This window comes from Rhinichthys klamathensis, unplaced genomic scaffold (assembly GCF_029890125.1).
Source record: "Rhinichthys klamathensis goyatoka isolate OS25496 unplaced genomic scaffold, OSU_Roscu_1.1 h1tg000149l_1, whole genome shotgun sequence".
NCBI lineage: Eukaryota > Metazoa > Chordata > Actinopteri > Cypriniformes > Leuciscidae > Rhinichthys > Rhinichthys klamathensis.
In genome coordinates, this window is record NW_026606684.1 from 238,676 (window position 1) to 254,233 (window position 15,558).

The 15,558-nt window shown below is 37.1% G+C and overlaps 2 protein-coding genes across 4 annotated transcripts; one reads left to right on the forward strand and one right to left on the reverse strand.

Moving 5' to 3' along the window:
• The first annotated feature begins 235 nt into the window (after nucleotides 1-235).
• LOC130090641 (uncharacterized) lies at nucleotides 236-3,610 on the forward strand. Of its 2 annotated transcripts, XM_056258126.1 has the most exons (9): nucleotides 238-458; nucleotides 710-787; nucleotides 986-1,018; nucleotides 1,120-1,206; nucleotides 1,439-1,536; nucleotides 1,630-1,760; nucleotides 2,464-2,571; nucleotides 2,765-2,982; nucleotides 3,428-3,610. In XM_056258126.1, exons 1-8 carry the CDS (start codon nucleotides 339-341, stop codon nucleotides 2,872-2,874), a joined length of 765 nt encoding a protein of 254 aa, XP_056114101.1. In that variant the 5' UTR covers nucleotides 238-338; the 3' UTR covers nucleotides 2,875-2,982; nucleotides 3,428-3,610. The 2 variants fall into 2 exon arrangements, with proteins under 2 accessions (XP_056114103.1, XP_056114101.1); XM_056258128.1 differs by lacking the exon at nucleotides 986-1,018 and having other exon boundaries at nucleotides 236-458.
• Nucleotides 3,611-9,247: 5,637 nt separating this feature from the next.
• Nucleotides 9,248-15,106, reverse strand: cunh17orf75 (chromosome unknown C17orf75 homolog). 2 transcript variants are annotated; one of them, XM_056258158.1, is made up of 10 exons: nucleotides 14,754-15,106; nucleotides 14,203-14,277; nucleotides 13,750-13,875; nucleotides 13,297-13,427; nucleotides 12,751-12,806; nucleotides 12,488-12,607; nucleotides 12,319-12,383; nucleotides 12,093-12,232; nucleotides 11,892-11,995; nucleotides 9,248-9,630 (listed from the first exon to the last, which is right to left on the reverse strand). In XM_056258158.1, the coding sequence occupies exons 1-10, from the start codon at nucleotides 14,900-14,902 to the stop codon at nucleotides 9,412-9,414; spliced, it is 1,185 nt and encodes a 394-aa protein (XP_056114133.1). In that variant the 5' UTR covers nucleotides 14,903-15,106; the 3' UTR covers nucleotides 9,248-9,411. The 2 variants fall into 2 exon arrangements, with proteins under 2 accessions (XP_056114133.1, XP_056114134.1); XM_056258159.1 differs by lacking the exon at nucleotides 14,203-14,277.
• Between the last annotated feature and the right edge of the window lie 452 nt (nucleotides 15,107-15,558).

Consider the following 15,558-nt stretch of genomic DNA (forward strand, 5'->3'; position numbering starts at 1 on the left):
AGCCTATTTACTTACCTTTTAATTGACTTTTTTTATTTTAAGAAATTTTCATGGCAGTTAAATACATTACTGTGAAACAAAAACTACTCAAATAACATTACAGTGAATATTGAAAGCCGTTATAGAAATACTTTAGTTTTTATGTATAGTTTTTTTTCAGTATTATCACATTATAGTGACTTGGGTGCGTAAAAATGGAATAAAATTGAGAACTGCAAAGCAAATGAACAAGAACCTCCCCCATGTTTTGGCATTTGACTGAGGACAGCATCTCTTTATTCTACAAAAATCTGAAGTGAGGATGTGACAGTTTCAAGGGGAAGTCATGATGTTGAGTTATGTTCATGATGAAGTGTGAACACTTTCAGCTTACAAAACTAAGCATGAGCATGTCGACTGGAAGAGGAGTGCCGTCTCCGCTCTGCCAGGGCTTTCTGAAGAAACGGAAAGACAAAATGGTATGAATATATGTACATATTGCTAGTGTTTCATGTCTGTCATTTGGAGGAATCATTCATTTGTCTTTTAGACAGTCTAAGGGTAGTTGCGGAATACTTATTTTCTTATAAATACTTTATTTTAAAAGTAGTTCTAGCAGCAGCAGTTGCGTTTTATACATTATCTAATTTATGATCTATTTAATACTCATTACTTAATATGTGCACCTGAGAGAATCTCTTTGCTCAGTAATTCAATATATTTTCCTCAGAGGCTTCGGTGGGTGACATACTGGTTCAGACTTTACAATACAACACTTTTTTTCTACACTAAAAAACATGGGAGTGCTGTAAGTATTTAAGTGTTTGATTTAATATTTTTATAGTGCATTTTAAATGGACCTCAGAGGTCAGACTTTGGTTGAAGCTTTTTTTTGTAAGATGTGTTTGACCACCTGTTGAAGACAAAAAATGCAATTTACTGCCGTTTCGCCGAAAATTCTTATTTGTAAGGTTATTAATCTATTGTTTTTCTTTAACCCCAACAGTTAGACCTCAGGGGACAATATTACATATATGAGGTAAAGTTGATTTGTAATATTATCTAAGTATCATTGTGTAGAAGCTGGTAAACTGATTAGAAGGTCAAATAAGTGCTCATGTTAACAACATGGCTTAACAGGTTCAGTCTGTGCGGGAGGTAAACAGATCGGAGAACAATCGCTATCTATTTGAGATCACAATGAAAAATGGGAAGAAGAAAATGCTGGTGAGTTTCCACGTTAATCAGGAGAGTGTCTATAATCTGTTTGAGGATGTGGTCTGCCATCAACCACTTGTGAATAATGTTATTTTGTTGAAACTAAGACAGGACTGTCATAATAGTTTCGTTTAAAAAAAGGAACATGCATTGCACTGTGAGTGAAGGAGTTACGAGTACCCTCTTTATGCCTCTTTTGTCCATAAACATTTGCAATCCATTTGTGAATGTGTGCTAATAGGCTGCAGATACAGCTGATGTCAGGCAGGAGTGGATAGACCAGCTCTGGAAAGCCATGCTGCTCAATGGCCCCGACAGAACTGGATCTGTCTCTAATGGGTACCGCTGCACTTTGAAACGCTTCATGTAAGTGTTTCTATTTGTATGAGATTTATAACGCTCTGAATGTGTTGTGTGTGTTATTGAGATTAGGGAGCTGGTGCCAGATAACAACCCTGAAGCTCGGTCTAGCCGGTGTGAAGGATCAAGTACTGAGACCAGCAGCACTTCAATGGACAGCAGATGTCTCTCCATTGGTCAAGAATCATTCCAGTCCTTCACTGGTATGTCCCGCATTCATGATTCGACTTTCTCCAGTTCCACTTCCTGCTGACTTTTAATGCTTTTCTGTAATACCTTCTGTAATTCAAAACTGTCACTCTTAAAGTTGACATGAAACAGAATTTGTGATGGTTTTTTCTTCCCTATTGTGACTTATTAAAGTTAAAAAGCTTCTCGAACAAGAAAAAATGTAGGGCGGGACTTTATTTTGTTCATCGCAAATTGATTGGATTGTTGGATAATGGTGGTTTGTTATGGCTGTGACCTCGTGTGAGTGACAGGTTGTCCCACCGTCACATCGAAGCGAATGTTGATCCAAGAGGGAGGGGAAACTTTTTAAGAATTGTACATTTTGGTTTCATTGTGACTTTAAGTGTAATAATAAAATGCCTTTATTATATTGTGAAAAACAATATTGCATCAAAGTTTTGGTGTAATGGACTTTCAGTGGAGAGACTGGAATCTCTAAGGTTTCATTAAAATATCTTCATTTGTGTTTTGAAGATTAACAAAAGTGTAATTATGATAGACCTTTCATGTTTGGGTGAACTATCACTTTAAGATATTCTATTTAGCAGATTAATATTCTTGCCAACCTTGTGTCTGGGAAACATCACAGGCAATAATTAATTAATTAATTAAATAAATGAAATACATTTATGAATGTCTATGAAGAAAGACTCTTACAAGAATTTGGGTCCTCAGATGCTGATGAGACTCAAGAAACTCTGCACACAGACAATGAAATGGAGCAAAGTACTGAGGAGTTTATACTGACTGACTATGAATATGACGTTCTACCATCTCGAAAACGTATGTATAATGAACTTTTTTTCATGAATGCTTTGTGAAATATAATGTAGTATTTTAACTTAGAATGTTCACGTCTGCATTAAGGTTTGCCTTGCCAGCTGTATACTTAAAATACTATAAAAACGATTGTATATAGTTTGAACCTATTACTCTTGATAATTGATTGATGATGATTTCTAATGATTGATTGCAGTTGCTGAAGAAGTCATCTATGACACTCCCCCTTCCAAATGGTCAACCAATGAGGGAGAGCATGGCAAGTCTCCACACACTCAAATTATACATTTACACTGTAAACATTGATATATTTCGCACAGTGTCCTGTGATTGTTCTCCATTTTACAGAGGTGACTGAGAGCATCTATGATGTCCCAAACGCTTTGATTAGGAAACTGACTGAACATACAATTGGTAAGATCTTAGAAAATTACAGGTTGATGGGCATTTTTTACAATATTTGTCTTTGCCTCTGTCACTCTTAAAAATAAAGTTTCCAAAAGCGGGGTTTCACAGCGATGCCATGGAAGAACTGGTTTTGGTTCCCCAAAGAACCTTTCAGTGAACAGTTTTTAAAAGAACCATTTTTTAATAATCTAAAGAACATTTTTCTACTAAAGAACCTCTTGTGGTAACACCATGGCTGTTAAACGTTCTTCATGGAACCACTGATGCCAATAAGTAACCTTTATTTTTAAAAGTGTAGAGAATATAGGATTGTCAGTGTCTTCATTTCTTCTTTTATCATGTGTCAGACTCAGGAGTTATAACTAGGTCAGCTCAACATATTTGCAATATTATGTATTTGAAAATGAAATGTACTTACCAAACCAGTGGATGTGTGATTTGTTTTTCGCAGAATCTCACAGCAGCAGTAGTGAGAGTCCTGAGAGTGATGATCTTCTAAATGACATGATAGCATGTTTGGACAGTGAATCTGCTGCCTGGGTCAAAACTGCTCCTTTGTGAGCCTGAGTCACTTTTCGCAAGACTGGGATGATAATAAATGTGTTGATGGATAAACCTTATATTGTTCATTTTCCATCCAGACTGTCATCGGTAATGTAGAACAATGATTCATCTGTGTTCATTGTGGAGTTTCAAACCGTCCCTGGGCATCTACGCTAAACAGGGAAGTGCCAATAACATGTCTTTTTCCTTTCCTTTGTCCTGTTGTAATTCAAAATAGAAAGTTTAAACCTCTTGTTTCACAATTTCAGTAGTGGTACTTCATGGTTTAATCCTCGTAAAAAGCAAGGCAATCTTGTCCTGATTTGTGTAATGTTAAGTTGAGAGCCCCTACAGGTGGTGAGGTGTATAGCTACAAGGTGTTGAATGCTTTGGGGTAAATATCATTCTACTGCAAATCAAAGTGTTGGCCTAAGTCAAATTCTTTTATTCACTAATCCAATTAGGAATCAGGAATAATAATAATAGAAAACTTCCACGTAAACTAAAGATAAAAAAAGATACCGGACAATGAACAAAGAACTCAGGATTTAAATACACAGGGGAGTAATCAAGGTAAAACAGAACAGGTGAAAGAAAAAGGGGAACAGAGAATATGTAAACAAAATGAAACTAAACAAAACCCTGACAGCTTAGAGGCAGTTTTTGTGTACTCTTTTTTTTTTTTTTTTAAGATTATTTTGTAAGATTATTAAATATTTAGAGATATACCTTTCAAAATGTGAATTTGTGGATAAATAGGACATTATTATTTTTCTTAACTTATTTGTTATTGATATGCCCTTTTTATAAATGTCCTATAATTTGCTCTTTTTAGACTACAGTTCTATACTATGCTCGGACTGGAATGAACAGCCAGCGCATGGTCAAAGGCAATTGGGATTAATCCAGAAGAAGAGGGGAACAGGACCTGTTCTTCTAAATGTTACAAAATCATACTTAGCAAAAGCTGTATTTGGTTACCTCCAAAATTAAGTTCTTTTGAGTAAAGGAGATGAACTTTTACAACTAGACAAGTCAAAAACAAAATATAACTCCAAGCAGCAATTATTGGGGCCAAACCCAAGATGACAATACCACATGCCAACATGGCTGGGAGTGTCAGACCAACTGCAGCAAGGAGCAATTAAAGACATTTTAAAGGGGTCATATAATGCCATTTTTGTACAAGCTAATATGATTCTTTAGGGTCTAAATTAAAAGTTTGTAATATACTTTAATTAAAAATTCTCATTAGTATTGTAAGAAAACACTTATTTTACCTGGTCAAAAACAGCTCTGTTTTCAGCACGCCGTTTCAGTGCATATGACTTTAAATGATAATGAGCTTTGCTCACCCCGCCTCTCTGTTCTGCGCATACACCGTTTGTAACACAATAACACAATATCCATAACGCGTTGTTCATTATAAACGTGGGATTATGAATTATATTGAGAACGTTGTACATAGAAAACATGCTGTAATGTACCCTAAGTGTAAACCTTAGACGCATTCATTGTGAAGCGTGCAGCTGGCGATTTGCAAAGATTAATATAAATATTAATATAAAGATTAATAAAAGTTACACTCACTTTAGTTCTTCTGAAGGTTCAGCAGGAACACGAATAGGTTCCGATCCTTTATTCAGGTGCAGCTTCTCAGCAAAACCAGCTTTACACTGATCCTCGTTTATAAAGCAGTCCACTGAGAAATGATTCGGCAAACATGAGAGCATTGACGTTGCTCGTGGGGAATATTCCCTTCGAAAACAAACTCAGCCACTGCGTCTTCAGCGGTTCGGATTTAGGAACATGAAAATGACTGCTGTGTTCGTTATTGCACCCAAGAACAGAACACCACAATCGCTTAGACGCCATTCTGCTCATAGACAGTGCTCCAGCATATCAACAATGACCGCGCCGGTCCGCGCAGACTATGATTGACAGGACGAGCGAGGGCGGGTCTGTGTTGAAACACTCCAGTCAATCAACAATCGCGGGAGGGGCGTCCGTTTTATTGACGTCACAAAAACGAACGGCTCAATTTGAGGCAGGGGAAAACATATAAGGAGATTAAAACAAAAACACTGGATGGATTTTTATCATTATATGATGGTTGTGTACAGGCACTGCCAACACACATTTCAGTACAATCAACTTGTAAAAGTGCATGTACCATTATATGACCCCTTTAAGATGATTTAAGGTAGCCTCGTGAGACCATCCTGATCTCGCGAGCTTTCAAGGTTTCACTCGCAGATCAGTCTGGATACTTTCCGTTAAAGAAAATTTGGGAGCAGTTCACCAAACGAACGTCCAATCAGCGTTGGCTTTGAGGCGGGTTGAGGTGTGACGCAACGAGAAGCGCGTCAGTTCAGTCTAAAGAACATGTCGGCTTCAGCGGATGAAACTAGCATCAGCGTGGCTATCGAGCAAGTTTTATCGGAATTACAGAGTATTTCTTCACTGAAAGAAGAGCAAAACACTGCTCTGGAGGCTTTTCTCAGAGGAAAAGATACGCTCTGTTAGTACGTCATATGCTTCGTTGATCTGATTGGTTGATTTGGCCCGTCTATCACCAACATAGGCCAATCAGCTAACCAGTATTTTCGCCCCTTACCAAAACTACTTCAACGGAAGGTTTCCAGATGGATATGCGGAGCAAATCCATCTGGCGGAGTCAGGTTAGATTTAAGGCACAATAGCTGAATAATCATACAGTAACTAAAACATGATTTAATGGATTATCACTTTCGACCAATAGGTGGCGCAATTACGAAATGTATGTGGAGTGGTCAGAGTGAGGTGACAATGAGAATTAGCTATCAATAGCACTTATTAGCATCTTAAATGCTAAGATTTACATGCTCCTTCAGCCAGAGCAGTTAAAAGTAGTCTTCCCCTTTTCTCATTTTCTCAAAAACAGATAAAATAACACTTAATTTCAACATTTATTCTCTCTTAATTCAGCCATTTGCAAAGCATGCTGGGAACTAACAAGCACCGCCCAGTTTCAGTAAATGCAACACAAATCATTCATGTAATCCAACACAATCAGATTAAGTAAACTTAAATTTTACATATATTTAAGCAGATTGAACACAATCAAATTAGGTTTGGACAAAATGTATAGCAATTGTGTTGCTTAAGCTCATTTTAATTAAGTCATTTGAACAAGCAGCAAAAATATATATTTTTTCATTGTGTATCTAGATTTGTTTTGGATTTGTATATTAATTTTGTTCTTTTTGACATTTGTGTCTCATAAACCTTTTTAAGGGAATATTGTTGAATGATTAAAAAAAATCTTTATTAAAATTTTATTTTGGGTGGAAATCAAATATTACAGTGATGCTGTGTATAGTAAATATTTTTATATAAATATATATAAATTGAATACAAATAAACTTTAGAAACTGTTGTAGAAATATGCCTGATATTCCATTACAAAACTTACAGATCATATTTACCATGTTGAAGTACAGTATTTCCAGTATGCAATTATGTGTTGTAATCCTGATACATTAAACGTGTGGTATTAAATGATTGTTCCCTCCAGCCAAGACTCCTACTTAATCTGTCCCGCTGAAGTCCTTTTAAATTAACAATGATATAACATAACATTCTACAACAATCTACAATTGGTTCCTACCAAATAATCAGGTGGAAAAAGCTTGTGATTTTTTCTCTGCCTGTTCCATTCCGTATGAGGTGCTTGAAGTTTAAACAGTTAGATTTAAAAAAGTATAAAAACTACAGCTTTGCCTGCATTTAATTTACAGTGTGTTTTTAATTCTTGCATGAATTTAAGAATCAATGTCAACTGTTAACTCTTTCCCCGCCAGCGTTTTTGAAAAAAGTTGCCAGCCACTGCATGCCAGCATTGATCATTTTCACAAAAGTTTCATAGCCCCCTGAATATTTTGTTGTATGAATATTTGAACATGTAATATGTCAAAAGAACAGACCCTCTCCTTTTAAACAAAACAAAAAAGTGTTTTTTTTTCTAGCTTCATGCATTCCTTTTTATCAACACTTAAATATAGGTAAGTTTCATTAAAAAAAATAAACATTTAGAGCAAAAAGCTGAGAAAATCACATTTTTGTCGAAGACTACATCTGGGTCGGATTTAGAATGATGATCAAAACATATATGGAGTAGATCCATAGAGTAGATCGAGTCAATGGGTGCTTCACATTTCTTATTTGTGCATCCTCGTTTCCTTCCCTCGCGTCTTAGCTCCACCCCCTTATTATGCGAGGCGAGGAAAGGATCCACCTGTGTATCCTCCCCAGGAAGCTTCCTCATTCCTCACGGTGCAATTAGAAAATTGAGATGTCCGCTTTCCGGGTCATGGGCTCCATCAACTCCCCCAAAGCTTCACAGTCCGTTTATTCCTGCTTTTTTTTTTGCCCGTGTTTTTATCAGGAAATTTAGTACTCTTTCAGAAAATGTCATAGCCCCCCCTACCGTATAACAGTGAAAACAGAGAAAGCTGGAAAATTCCAGTAGCACCTCATTGCAGTACACGAGATCCAGGGGGCGGAGTTGGATCCAGATCTAAGGGGTGGCGATGGGTAGGATTAGGGGTGGGGTTAGGGATCAGGGGGTGGAGATGGGTAGGATTAGGGATCAGGGGGTGGAGATGGGTAGGATTAGGGATCAGGGGGTGGAGATGGGTAGGATTAGGGATCAGGGGGTGGAGATGGGTAGGTTTAGGTATGTAAGGTGGGAGGAGTTGGATCTGGATCCAACTCCTCCCCCTGGATTTCGTGTTCTGCAGTGAGGACCGTCTCGAAAATTCCGTCAATGGCAGGTAAAAAGAGTTAACAGTAACTCAATCCACAGTGTTATAGATTTCTTTAATTTACAAATTCACACAAATGAAATGTTCCTGGAACAAATTTTTCACAGTACAGTCATGTCAAATCTGAATGAGGGGGCACCACACATGATAATTATACGCATTACTGCTACTTACAGCTGTCACCTATTAATATATATATATATCTATATATCATGTTTAAGGTATATGATGTTTTTAAACCTGTTATTTTCAACCATTACATTTACATCCGATTTATGATTATCAGAACAAAAAGGAATATCAAACCATCAAATTATGCACTTATCAAAAAATTAAATTAAACAGGCAATGCATTATGCAGGTCACAGTCATTTTTCTACTGAAATGGAGTGGAGTGATAATAGGCTATTAGCTTATGGAGAGCTTCATGATTACGTGGTTAGCTTCCTATAATGTATAGTGCGGTCTGCTGAACACTTGTTTTAAAATCTAAACAATGACTGCTACACAGCTGAGACTACACCTTAGAATCACATTTAAACACCATTGTGTTAACATATACACATTATTAAGAAGAATAATTTAAATAAAGTTTAATCACATGGATTTTTCATTGGCCCATTTTAAAGGGTCTATTCAGATTATAATTTTTAAGCACCCACAACAACATACAGTAGCACATCATAGCAAAATCTTTTTCAATCTTTGCTGTTGAACCTCAAAACTATATTTAGTGTTTCCGAGTGCCCAAAATGCAGACCAGACTGCTATGATTATGGGGGCTGAATAGCAATAGGCTTTATGCACAGCTTCACTACTTCCTGAACTTCAGCCAGCTCCTTTGTTTCCTGTCTGCCATTATTGGACAAACTGATTAATCCAGGTGTGCCTGATTACTTTTACTGAGGCCAGGCACACCTGGATTAATCAGTTTGGCCAATAATGGCAGACAGGAAACAAAGGAGCTGGCTGAAGTTCAGGAAGTAGTGCAGCTGTGCATTAAGCCAATTCAGGGGTAACTCCTTTCAAGGTGCTCTCAGATAGGTAAGTGTATGAAACACTGTGCCCCCCTGCAGACGGGGAGGTGTCAGTACAGCGTGCCCTGCGCCTGCTCACCGAGGAACTCCTCCAGCACGTTTATGATTCCACAGGCCTCTGGAAAGCTGCTGTGCTCGGCGCGTGCGTTCTGCAGCAGCACATCCCCGTTTCCACAGCTTTGCAGGAACAGACAGCAGCGGAACAGAGCGTAGTGGCTCATTTCAGCCTGACGGATGAAGCGCTTCAAGTTGTTCATGTCCTGGATGGCCTGCATGGAGAAAGAATGTGCATGTTGAAGACAGCCATAATGATGTAATTGCCATTTCTGAATAGGATCACTCTTAAATCAGGTTGGGTAATATACAGATTATAATATACAGATATTATACAGATTTTTTGTTAATTTAATCATTTAGCTGATTAGTAATTATTATTAGTTAATACTTGAAATACTTTTTAAATTTAAGTTTATACTTTTTTTATTATTATTATTATACATTTTATTTATAGGCTCCTTACACGACACTCAAGGACACCTTAAAAACACAATAAAACAATCAACAATAAATAAATACTCATTATTACAGCCTGGATACCAGTGAAATAAAATGTAAAAGTAATCACATAAAAGCCTGCAGAAAAAATATGGGTCTTACGGCGAGATTTAAAACACAAAGACTTTCACTGTTTCGCACATCTTGTGGCAGCAGGTTCCATAAATAAGAAGCTGCATGACTAAAGGCTCGGGACCCCATGGAAGTAGTGCGAGTTCGAGGGAGAACAAGTGTGAGTGAAGAAGATGATCTTAAAGTCCAAGTAGGAGTGTAAATATGAAGAAGGTCAGATAAGTATGAAGGGGCAAGATTGTTGAGTGCCTTGTAAGTACGAAGAATTTTAAAATTAGTACGATATTTAACCGGGAGCCAGTGCAAATGTTGTAATATGGGAGTAATGTGTTCAGCTAGAGGAGTTCTGCAGATGATTCGAGCAGCCGAGTTCTGTACTAGCTGGAGTTTGTGGAAGCTTTGAAGGCAGTCCATAAAAAAGAGCGTTGCAATAATCTATATGGGAAGTGACAAAAGTATGAACAAGTATTGCCGTGCTCTTTACTGAGAGAGCCGGACAAAGTCGATTAATATTACGTATATGGAAATAAGCAGAGTGAATGACACTGTATATGTGTGCTTCGAATGAGAGAGTACTGTCAAGGATGACCCCCAGACTTTTTACCTTGTTTAGATACAGACACTGGTAAGTTGTCAATATTCACAGATGAACGTGGATTTCATCAGATTGGTTTTTGAGCCAACAAGAAGAATTTCCGTTTTACTGCTGTTAAGTTTAAAAAGATTTGAAGTAAACCATTCTTTAATCTCTGAACTTAAATCGAGCAGAATTAGTATAGATAAAATTCCTGAGTCAGCAGCTAACAATAAGTCATTAAAGATCTTAACTAATGCGGTCTCAACACTATGAAAGGACGAAACCCAGATTGAAATTGCTCGCACAGACCATTTTGAGAAAGATGATTCTGGACTTGGGCTGCAACAAACCTTTCCAATAGTTTAGAAAGAAACGGGAAATTTGAAATGGGAAAATTATCAAAGTTACTTGATTCAGCCCCCGGTTTCTTAAGTATAGGAGTTATCACAGCAGTTTTCAGTTGAGACGGAACAATACCAGAAATAAGTGAAGAGTGTATAGTAATTAAAGAAGATAGAGAATGTAAGCAGGCTTTAACAAAGTACGTTGGAATAGGAATTTTAATACTTTTAAAATGTAATAATTCATTTTCTAATGTATTAAATTACATTTAACATACTATACTGCGCATACATTATACTGCGAGCAAATGTTTACAACAAACTAACTTTTAAATATTAATAATTAAATCAAACTACAGATTGCAGAGGGTTACCAGAAACAAATGAGTAATTACAAGTGTTATGCGAGATCTGAAAACCAGACAGAAGAGAGTTACGGTTACCAATGTAACATTTAAAAAATATTCTTTGACCCTAATCAAATTAGAATAATTTAAATAAATCTCCTGCATTTAAAGGGATAGTCCACCCAAAAATTCTGTCATTTACTCACCCTGTATGACTTCCTTTCGTCCGCGGAACACGAAAAATATTTTGAAGAATAGTTTTGGATCCCACCACAAGACAAAAGAAAAAGTTTCAATGGGAACTGAAGCTGTTTGGTTATCAACATTCTTCAAAATATCTTCTTTTGTGTTCAGGAGAAGGAGGATTTGGAATGACATGAGGGTGAGTATATGATGACAGAATTTTCAATTTGGGTGGACTATCCCTTTAACTATTTGCTACCAATAGCATGTTAGCATGCTAAATGTAACCTTTTCAGCAATTCTTTGTTAAAGCCAATGAAAATTATTGATGTGCTCCTAACACAAATGTATTTTAAGTAAACTTTTGTAATATGAATTTATTAATAAATATTTATTATTACATTTTAATCAAGTAAATTGAGCAAACAACAAAAATGATTGAACACCACATTAACCTTAAGTTTAAAGTTCTCCAGGATCTGACGGAGGAGGAAAGGGTTAAAGCGCTCAGCAGCATTGAGGAAGGCCTGGATCCAGTCGTCACAGAACCGGTTACTGACTGCAGAGGTTAAAATAACAACACAACATTATCAAAATAACATGAAAGGAGAAAGCCTGTAGATTTAGTGGCTTATGATGACGATGCTCCTGCTGACCTTCATTGGTTAGTGTGGGAGGGCTGGTTGAGTAGTTGATGATCAGGTTGGTGTGAGAGTCCTCTGACATGGCCTTACAGAGGGAGGCTGTAGTGGTGTCTTCCTGGACTAGACCCTGCAGACTTGCTGCTTTGATGAATCTAATCAACACAATTGATCAAGCTGCAGTAACTATCAGTACTTAAACTGCAAGAGTACTGCGTAAAAAGAGCTTTGTTCTCCTCACCTTGCTACATCTGCTTCTGTCTTCTCATCCGTCCCTGTGACCTCTACAAGCTTGTGACTCAAAGCCTGTAGCAGAGATGTGATGTTACGTTCATTTACCATTTCATTTAATACAGTATATTGTTTTCAGATGTAAAGTGTATATGATCTAGACTGCAGTGGTTTCTTACAGCATGCAGAAGGTACCCGACGTTCCCCTGCAACAGCTGAACCACTCTGTGAATGTGCATTACTGACTCTTCATACCACTGGTTCAGGTAGGGCCTGACATCTGTCTCCAAGTTATGCATCTGTAACAAGAGGTTACCAACGATGTTAACAGCAAATGAATATCAAAGGCAGTGTGCCAGCAGATTTATAACTTCAACAAAACAGACCAATTTCAACATGTACGTTATGCCTATTGTTTCTGAAAAAAAATTGTTGTCCTCACCTCTGGAGTCAAACAGCCCTGCAGACCCTGGACGTACTTGTCCAGCTCAATTCTGAATGTTTGTATGGTTAAGTAAAATGAATTATCCTATTAAGAGAGAACAGTATTTGAATGCAATGATAAAAACTTGATATCACTTCATTCCTTAATGCACAATGCTGTTTTTCTTTAGTTTAAAGTCACCATGAAATTAAAATGCACAGTTCTTTTTATGGAATATCACAGTTTATTATTATAAATGATTTATCCGTGCATGCATATAATTTTTTTAATTTTATTCATGTGCCCTCATAATCTTTAATCAAAACAACTTCCCCTCCCTCAGATTGCAGTGACACCTCTTCTCTGTGTTTACTGGCATGAGGACAGGACAATCTGTCACTCACATGACATCATAGCAAACTACAACCATACAATCAATTCCACATTTTTCTACTTGTTCGAGAAGCCGTTTCACTTGGATATACGGAACAATGGAAAATAAAAAGACAATTAAAACTTCTGTTTCATGGCTACTTTATGGTCAGTCATTTTTGATTTGAGGATATAGATTCAGGCCCTTCTCTGATCCTCCGAGAAGACACACCACCCAGCCGTTGCCATCGGCCTCAGGCTGTTCCGGAGATTTCTCTTGCTCCAGCAGACAGCAGTAACAGCCCACCGCTTGCTCAGGGATGCTTGAACACCAACAATCATTGAATCAGTTAAGAAAGAAAATAGCCTACATGGTGATATTATACTGAATGACAATGAGATATGGTTCTGGATATTTATTTGTGCACTGAGGGATAATTAAAAACTAATAATTTTAGTACTTCATCTTCAACTTATTTCAGTCAGTTGCCAAAGCAATCTTTCTCATTTTCATTTAAAATTAATTTAACATTTCTACGTTTTAAAAGTTAAAGTTTTACATATATTTTATTTCAGCTTCATTACAATTAACAAACATTTTTTTTTATAGTGTTAGTTAACAATAACAACACTGATACGATGTACCTTAGTTCCACGGTGGCAATGTTACCCATACCCCCCAGCAAAGCGCCCTTGCTCAGCCTGCGGGAGATGTAGCTTCGTAGTTCTGGTTCCGCATCGGATGGCAAGCTGGCGTCCAGCAGGGTGAGACTTTAAGTGTGAAAAATGTGTGTTAAAAATTAAAAAAACTATAATATCAACAAGGAAAGGCAAAGTGAACAAGCGGACAGACAAGCAGTTAATGAAGCATAGATGTTCACAGAATCACCAACGGCACCTAGCAGAGATATATACTAAAGAGTTTGCCGTTAGACAGATTAGTTCAATGGTTATGAATGAGATGAGCAAGTCAACATGATGAAAAGCAAGACGCAGAATCCTGTGTGCATTTTTTGACTAAAGCCATGATTTTTCTTCCATCACAACATTGAAAGCCACTTGACTGCGATGACTGAGAGATGATGGACCCCTCTTTACCTAAAGTCATCCTGACTTGTGGTTGAGTCTGATCTCCTCTGGCTCCAGGCCACACTCTCTCCAGAAGCCTCAGATCTGGGTAGTTTGATAATGCATTTAATACTTAATAAGCATTAATATGTTAAGATCTCCCAGGTTATAAATGGCCTACAAGTTCATGTGTGGTGTTTTACAATGTCTTATATACATATTAGGGTCCATATACTGTGTATAACTCATCCATTATACAGTCATATGATTTCATAAGACTAACTCACTATTATGAACTATGCTGCCAATGTAAGACATTGCTCTTCATGTCATGCAACTCTTAATTCATAAGCACAAAAATAGTGAATTTTAACTCATACACGTAGAAAAGAAGCAAAATTGGCTAGACCTAACTACAAATGCACAAATCTCAAATACTCTTTAATATGAGGCATACATACTTGTACAAGGGCAACATATTTCTAAAACAAAGTAGCATTTTGCAAAGCATTCTGCAGGTGGAACACCTGGCACAAAGTCACTAACGTTATCTCATGACTAGTAAATGAAAACCACTGTACCTTGTGTTTTGGTAGTAGTATATTGCATAGTAGCTGTTAATCTGTTGTATCTTCTGGCTAAATCCGGCGATCTCTTCGTTGTCGAAGTCTACATCCCTTTCATCCACGTCTATGGACTCCTGGAAGGAAGAGGTCTGGGATGTAAACATATCTCTGCAAAGCAAAGAAGACTAGCGACACTACGGATTACGTGCTATTTCGATAGCTAAAAATGTTCAGTTGTCCTAAAGATGTCAATGCATTAAAGCCGTGTAAATATTTTGTTTAGAAATCCATTTGAGTTCTACGCGACATTTGACTTGAGTCACAGCAGTGAAAAGCTATACTTGTGTACGCATGCGCAGTAGTGGCGTTTTTTGGATGAATCTTGTAGTGAACGAATCGTTCCGGCTCAGAGATGCGGTGGTTAATCCCTCAATCTCTACCTTCTGAGCTCATATTTTCATCCTACCGTCAAAGACTGATTATAGCACAAAACATAATTGTATGGGCATAGTTAACGTATACGCTCCTTTCACTGAACAAATACGTGTTCATTTTCGGAACGATTTATGTTTATTTCGTCAAGATTAAAATTGTATTTAGGCTATTATTATTGTATTCTTTATAGTTGCCTTGCCTAGCTTGACCAAATGGAGGAGGGGAATGGGTGTGCTTTGTAGTCATTTGTGAGGAAAGCGGTTATGATATTTAAATATTATCTTAATGATTATTAATAATTGTAATAAAGTACAATAATACGTTTTTAGGTTGACTTTTTAAATGAATCGAGTTTTTAACGAATGACTGTGACATAACGTTTCGG